Source organism: Papaver somniferum, chromosome 7 (genome assembly GCF_003573695.1).
Source record: "Papaver somniferum cultivar HN1 chromosome 7, ASM357369v1, whole genome shotgun sequence".
NCBI lineage: Eukaryota > Viridiplantae > Streptophyta > Magnoliopsida > Ranunculales > Papaveraceae > Papaver > Papaver somniferum.
In genome coordinates, this window is record NC_039364.1 from 12765616 (window position 1) to 12773301 (window position 7686).

The 7686-nt window shown below is 36.2% G+C and overlaps 3 protein-coding genes across 3 annotated transcripts; 1 reads left to right on the forward strand and 2 right to left on the reverse strand.

Annotated features, from left to right (window-relative positions):
* Positions 1-2403: 2403 nt before the first annotated feature.
* On the reverse strand, positions 2404-4828 carry LOC113294137 (PITH domain-containing protein 1-like). The gene is made up of 7 exons (XM_026542556.1): positions 4681-4828; positions 4192-4306; positions 3862-3919; positions 3723-3772; positions 3032-3140; positions 2811-2872; positions 2404-2650 (listed from the first exon to the last, which is right to left on the reverse strand). The coding sequence occupies exons 1-7, from the start codon at positions 4826-4828 to the stop codon at positions 2611-2613; spliced, it is 582 nt and encodes a 193-aa protein (XP_026398341.1). The 3' UTR covers positions 2404-2610.
* LOC113300599 lies at positions 4651-6048 on the reverse strand. The gene is made up of 2 exons (XM_026549803.1): positions 5284-6048; positions 4651-4999 (listed from the first exon to the last, which is right to left on the reverse strand). The coding sequence occupies exons 1-2, from the start codon at positions 5993-5995 to the stop codon at positions 4962-4964; spliced, it is 750 nt and encodes a 249-aa protein (XP_026405588.1). The 5' UTR covers positions 5996-6048; the 3' UTR covers positions 4651-4961.
* Positions 6049-6100: 52 nt separating this feature from the next.
* LOC113294139 (F-box protein CPR1-like) lies at positions 6101-7367 on the forward strand. The gene is made up of 2 exons (XM_026542558.1): positions 6101-6170; positions 6682-7367. Exons 1-2 carry the CDS (start codon positions 6101-6103, stop codon positions 7365-7367), a joined length of 756 nt encoding a protein of 251 aa, XP_026398343.1.
* Positions 7368-7686: the final 319 nt, after the last annotated feature.

Below are 7686 nucleotides of genomic sequence, written 5' to 3' on the forward strand. Positions count from 1 at the left end.
TAATTTACATAATATTTGGGACCTATAAATAATTAAAGGAGATTTTTAAAACGTATTCAATTATTATATTATCGAAATTATTATTTTAACACTATAGGCCTGGGAACAAGAAATTTTATTATTTTAGCGAAATTATTATTTTAGTAATTATTTTAGTGAGTATTAGTTTAAAGAGATTCTACTTTATTAGCAAGGAAAAAAAAGATAAAAAGAAGGAAGCAAAAGGAACTTTTAAAGTTCAAAATGACACCAAATATGTTTATCGAATTTGCACGTTAACGAAGATAACGAGCTGAGCCAGACGTAGATTCGCTTTCTGAATTCAAATCAGACCTTGGTAGCTCTCGTATCTGCAAACTAGACCGTGGTATCTCATGTGCTCCCTCACCTGGTTTAATTATCTTTGCTTCTTTTTCCCCAAAAGCTTTCAACGAAACAAAACTCTTGACGTACCGAATTGGATCAGAAGGAACATAATCATCTGCAATATGCTTACATTTATGATGACCTCTGGGGTCTTTAGTCTCTTGACACAAGTAACTGTAACGATTGTTGTGATATAGAATTCTGGTACTATTCTTTAAAATGGCAAATGGGTATATGAATGATTTTTTCCGATGATAATAACGTTCGGCAGCCCTGCCAAAAGCTAGATCATCATTCCAACTCCATGATAACTTGTAATGTTCCTCCTGGATAGCATTGTTTTCATCATCAAGCATCCTCTTTCTTTTTTTCATACTGTTTATTAATAGGTCGTCTGTTACGGTTCAGGGAAGTGAAAAGCTGTAAACTGCAATTGTACTGAAACTAAGAAATCTGGTAAGTAAAAGTAAAGATAAATGAGTTCTTCGAGGGACTCAATCCTCCCACAACACAACTGTGTTTTAATAGAAATTAACAAACACGACTGACAAATTCAAAATACGACTAGCACATGATTTATTCAAACTACATCCAAGGAAAACGGTATCATGACTGTAACATCGTCCCTTTTCTTAAATGACCATATAGGGTATCTAGAGTCCTCCCTTACTGAATCGATAATGCACAAGCAACCACCCAAGACCATAAGTTCAAAACTGGGGTGAGTGTTATCGCAATCTTTTTGTAAGAATTTCTGGTTCCACAATTCAGCCGTTATTTTATTATTAGGGTCTGGGAGGACGTGGAATTTCTCATCTGCTAAATCAAATGCCACAATATTTATTTCCTTGTTCGTCAAACCAGTGAAGAGCTCCGTCAACAAGAATCTCCTTTTGGAATTGGGTAGATATACAATTGATAGGTGATATCCTCTGTGTTTCTCCACCCAGTGCCACTGCCTAGGGTGTATACTTGTACACGTCCAACAAAGGGTTTATTCTTGCTGGGTCGTGGGGCACGACAATAAATTCGTACGACCTTATACTCATTGGTTGAAGGGTGGTATCCGAACCCGCTCCTAACATAATCTTTAGAACCCACGCTCAAATTTGGAAGATATAGATATTCTTTGGTCAAGGGATTACATATATAGATCGGATCTTCGATATTTTTGTCGGAATTTAAAGATATACAAATCAATCCATTAGATGAACCTACAATTTCAAAAGTATAATATGAAGGGATTAAGTCTATGAATTTAAATTTCATCGGTTTTTCATTGTAATTGTCATCATCATACTCCATATGTCTTAGAAGTTGAATGTTTTCTACAGACTGGAATAACTGTATAAAACTTGCCTTACCAGAAGAGACAGCAGCAGCAGAATCGTAATCGTAAACCCGACGGGAGTGCATCTGGGCGAAGGACTTATCATTGTAGATGAGATTTCGCCAAGTTTTGCATACTAACGCGCATTGTGAGATTGACCCAATAAATAAACGTGCAAGAATGTCTATTATGATCTCTGCTGGTAGATTATCAGCCATGACAAAAAGACCTACAAAACCTTGGTAGCCTAAGATTGAACGAGATATTAATGCACAAGGGTTTTAGCTATATAGGGCTGTATCTAGTGGGCCTGCCCATACTTAGGATCATATCTAGTTACGAACTACATCCGGTTGCAAATTGCAACACTCGGAAACTTGGTTACAAAATGACTCCGCAAATCGTCTCACTGATATTACTGTATGATGATTAATAATTCACAAACTATATATCTAATGATCATAATATGCAAACAGAATAGTAGAAGCAATGGATGCGTTACGAAAATGAACCATCATTGAAAATTCAATTCCTACGTTCACTTGACGTAAACCTGACTGACATTATTAAACCTGACTGACATTCAATTCCTATGATGAACCAGACTGACATTCACTTGACGTAAACCTGCACACCAATTATTATCTTACTGGGCCTGTCAATACCTTGGATCATATCTAATCTGGTGAAGATTCCAACACGCAGAATTTCGGTCCAAAAATGTCTTGGCAAATTGTCTCTCACTGATATTACTGTATGATTAATAACAATTCTTGTTGTGTAACCAGAAGCATTGGAAGCATTAAATTCCTAAGAACCAGACTGAAGTATCCACATGAGTGTTATTATAAAGTACAAGAAAGAAGCCCCGTCTCTATGTACAACTATTGACGAGACTACTAGTTGCTTAATGATCAGACGCTCGATAGACCACCTCCATTTTCAGCCTTAGTCCTGTTCATAAAACAGCAACATTTTGTTAGTTACACGGAAAGTGAATTAGATGACCCTTAACAGTGTGCAGTTTAGTAAAAAGGATAAATTACTCGTACAGACAATTGTTTGAGTTTCATAAATCAAATAAGAACTCAAGCAAAAAAATGCACCGACTTACTTGTGATCAGATGGATTGGGCATAACCTCGTAAACAATAGTTGCAATAACATCCCTCTTTAACTATCCAAATAAAAAAAATAATGGTTACCAATGAGATGTACAGGACCTATAAGTGGAACAGAGAAAATGGAATCTATAGGAACGACATATTCATTCATGAGAATCTTCGTAACAATCAGAGAACAAAATCCATGAAACGAAAACTAGCTAAAAATTTACCTGTGTTGCTTCACCCTTTAACCCAATGTAGTGTATCTGAGTTGTATCAGCATCAAAATTTTCAGGGAAATGCAAAGTCAAACTGCCCACGCTTTGGAATCTCGAATACCTGATGGAGTTTAGATGAGAGAACATTAGAGCCATGGATTACCATGGCATGATAAAATTAGGCAGATGATCAATTTAACAAATCGCTATACAGTTAAGCCACTTATGATTGTTACTACATTGAACATGGGGCAGATACACATGTAAAAATGTGATCAATCCTTATATCTAGTTCATCAAACTCGCTGACCCTTTACTTTTTAGTGAATTAAAATGTTTCGTAAATGGAAATTCTTTTACGAAATTAGTGTTCAGTCATGGTTGTTCACTGTAAGAGAATCTGTGGAATTCTTAAACATTTTAGTTAATGTTTGAACCGTTTGGTTATATGAGTTCAATTGTCCCATTATTCAGTGATAACGAACTGTTCTTGCTTAAAAATAGTCTTTTACAAGTTCAATTCTTCAAAATATGCCGATTGTCTAGCTAACGTATAACTTCAAGAAATAATTCTATATATGCAAATGAGTAAGAATATGGCAAGTAAAAGATATGAATAACACATAAGCTTCATCAACAGATAAAATAAGATGATACTTAGATAAAAGCAGTTAATAAACAATGATCAGGACGATTTACTAACCTGGTTTGGTACTCTAATATGCCTTGCAAATTTTCAGCTAAATCCCACTCCTTGATGATATCAGGGAAACATTTGATTAGTTAACTGGTAACAGAGAGCTTGCAGCCAAAATAACTAAGATAATGCTAAGAGTAGTTACCTGAACAGGTTGCATGCCTTGGGCATCTGAAAAGTCAATACCTTCTCGATTAATGAACCTGGATTTCAATTAGAACCAAGTTAGTATTTCAAGAAATCTGGCGAGGACAAATTATAATGCACGAACAATACATAGATGTCTGACATGCAAAACCTAAGATGTTTACAAGGAAAAAAGCCATTAAACTGAAAAATCGGCTAAGCTTGAGACAACATGGAGTTACGGTTGGAGAGTGGATCAGTTTTACAAGATATCAAAATAGATAGTAGGAACCAAATTACTTCCAAACACATTAAAGCACAAAAGAAATGTTTTAGAGGTCGAACTCACGCTCTCATTTTTGAGGGACTTGTTCCATCAGCACCACCAACAATAGAAATGCTTTTGATCTTAACATCTGAGGTAAATCTGCAAGGAATTTGAAGGGTATAAAACAAATATAGAACTCAATACCATGTCTTGTCAAAGATGACCATAGGATATGTGGAAGGTATTCAATCTCGCACATAGATAATAATTTGAAAGAGAAAATCAAAGCAAAAAAGAAAAAGTAAAACCGAATTTGGCAATAGACAAAAGTTACAGCAGCATATTACAAGAAACAGCCAAAGCAGACAATAACAAACTAGCATATGCTAAATGCACAAAGTTTTTCCAAATTAAATAGCTCAGAAATATGGTTCCTATTAATGATCAAATCTAAACCTAAAAACTATACCATGTTCTCTGTATGGAAATAAATCCATGTAAAACGGCTGTAGTCATCAATAAACGTAACAAAATATTTATATTGAGCATGTGAGATAACAGGAGTAATACCCCAAACATCAGAATGTATAATCTCAAAACATGTAGTAGCATGACTACCAGATGTAGGAAAAGGTAAAACTTTACTCTTCCCCAACTTACAGGTAGAACAATCAAAATTGAAACTTTTATCTTTGTTACCAAGAAAACCACGATTCATTAATGTTGATAAAATCTCATTATTCGGATGACCTAAGCGTTTATGCCAAATGGAAGCCTTATTCTCAACTAAAATAGAAGCTAAAGACAAAGTTCTAGGAATCGAAAATTGCAGCGGAAAAATTCTGCCCACTTTAGGCCCCTTCGCGATCACCTTCCCCGACACCTGATCCTGTACAACACAACCATTACGAGAAAAGTGCACATCACAGTTATTATCCACCATTTGACCAACTGAAATAAGGCTAGTAGATAATCCAGGGGAAATAAATACATGACGAAAAGAGGGTGTAATATCTCCAACAGCTGTAATTGGAAGTTTACTGCCATTAGCAATTTCAATATTTTGTGTACCAGTATATTCCCGTACATTGTGTAATAAATCAGATGAGCCAGTCATATGATTGGACGCTCCAGAATCAACAATCCAAGGAAAGGTAATTGACTTACTATTACCTTGAAGTCCAAGCGCAGAGAAAGCTGAAAGAATCATTTGTTGTATCATTTCTGGAGTAATTGTTGACTGACTAACAGTAGAGGATGAAGCAACAGCTTGAAATGCTTGGGCTTTTCTATTTTCTGGACGTGTAGGACACTCTTTGATAATGTGGCCTTGTTGTTTGCAATAGTTGCAGAATTTCTTATTGCAATTGCGTGCAATATGCCCAAATTCTTTGCAACTATAGCATTGTGATTGCCCTTTCCCATGATTCCTCCCTTGAGCAGCATAGGCCAGATTGACCAAATCAGCCGTTTCTTTCTGCCCACTTATAGCAGCTTGTGTAGCCATCCTTTGTTCCTCACGCAATAATTCACCAACACATATATCTAATGAGGGAACCGGATTTCTGTTCAACAATCCAGCTCGCGCAGTCTCAAACTCTGGTCTCAATTTCATCAAGAATTGATCCCGCTGGGTTTCCTCATGCACTGCCTGAAGACCTTCCAACGTCTCTTGAGAGACCTTAGAATAAATAATACCAGAATACTCGCTCCAGAGGTTAATAAAATCAGAATAATATTGCTCAATGGAAAGATTACCTTGACTGAATTGACTGATTTCAAGTTCAAGTTGAAAGCGCCGCGCAGTATTTTCTTGGTGATAAATACGTCTCAGGTAATCCCACATTTGTTTTGCTGTATGAAAAGAACGCAGATTATTGACCATACGTGGCTCAATAGTTGCTAAAATCCAAGAAATGATGCGAGCATCTTTGGTTTCCCATTGCGCAAGTTCCTCAAAGTCTGTAGGCTTTGAAGAACTGCCGTCGATATGATTCCAAAGTGTCTTCCCTTTCAAGAACATTCTGAACTGAAACTTCCAGGCAACATAGTTCTTACCTGTAAGCCTGATTGCAAATGTCTCCGAGGATTTGCCAGAAAAATGTTCGATAGACATCTCTAAAAAATAAAACCAAAATTGTTGAAAATCAACCTAAAACCAAGACGAGACGAAAAGACAGCCCAAAGAGAAAAAAAAATCAGAAACTGATTGCTGGTTCTGATGCCATGTCAATCTAAATGCTAAATGGATGAATGCCTTCTCTATTCATTTCATTCTCTATAAATAAGATCATTGTACAGCCTATAACAGGCAACAAAATATAGAACTAATGGTATATCCTATTTGGCTAACTATTCTAAGTAATATATACAATTACATGCAAAGAAGAATAATCCTAATTTGAGCCACAATATATCTGCAAAGAATCCTGAATTAACTACCAGTGATATCCATCAACTAGAGAATACAAGGGAATATCAACGCCGTCAAATCCAATAAGAGTAACCCCTTTTCTGAATATGGGGTTTATTATGACTGGAAAATTGATGAATACAAGTTATTCAAAACAGTGGGAAATGACAATGATCGATATGATACTTCTTCTTCTGAAGTTTGGGTTTGTAGATTAGGGTCAGAATCATGGGAAAGCATCGGAAATATACCTTACGACACCAATTATTCTACGGCTATTTGTGAGAAGCCTTTAAATGGGCGAATTATTCATTGGACTAAAGAAACAGAAGTCATAGTTTCATTCGATATAGTTGAAGTGCGAACCAAAGAGATCCATATACCGGACAGTTGTTATCTTGATGATGAGCTGAACTGGCTTGATATGGAAGTGGGTGTCTTGGGAGAGGACCTTTACCTATCAGTTAATGATAGATCGAATAGCAAGATCGATCCGTGGTTGATCAAAGATTATGGAGTTAAAGATTCTTGGACTAAAATCTTCAGCATTTCAAAAGATGAAACAAATATTTATTCATTAGTGCCCATGCATTATGTCAATAAGAATCGTGAGATTCTATTGTACGGCTATGGAAGGTTAGAAGGTGAATTGTCCAAGGATGTTTTAGTCTCATATGACCTAAAATATGGAAGACCTAAGATTTTGGATATCCCCTGCATGCCCAAATATTTGTCTGCAACCACTTGTGTTGGAAGTCTGATTTCACTCAATTCGGGCAAATTCGCAAAAGCTGAAAAAAGACCAATGGGGGACACCAAGCGAAAGCGTGGTGCAACTTTGTGAAGTTACAAAAAGATCTAAGTGTACACCATGCATGGCGATCCATATTATAGCAAATCTGGGAGGAAAGGAACGATAGAGTTTTCCGCATCAAGGAAAAAACAGTAGAAAGGGTTATTATTAAAGTGAAGGCTTCCTTATTCAGTTGGGCGAGAGTTCATGAATCCTTTAAGCATTTTAAGTTTGTGAATTTCATGCACGGTTGGGAGGTTTTTAAGTAGTAACTAGCTTCAAACATGTAGTAGGCGAAATGTTTTTTTGTTCCATGTTTTACACTCCCCTTTATTCGTTTTGTGTTGTCCAGTTTGAATAGCTGTGTGTT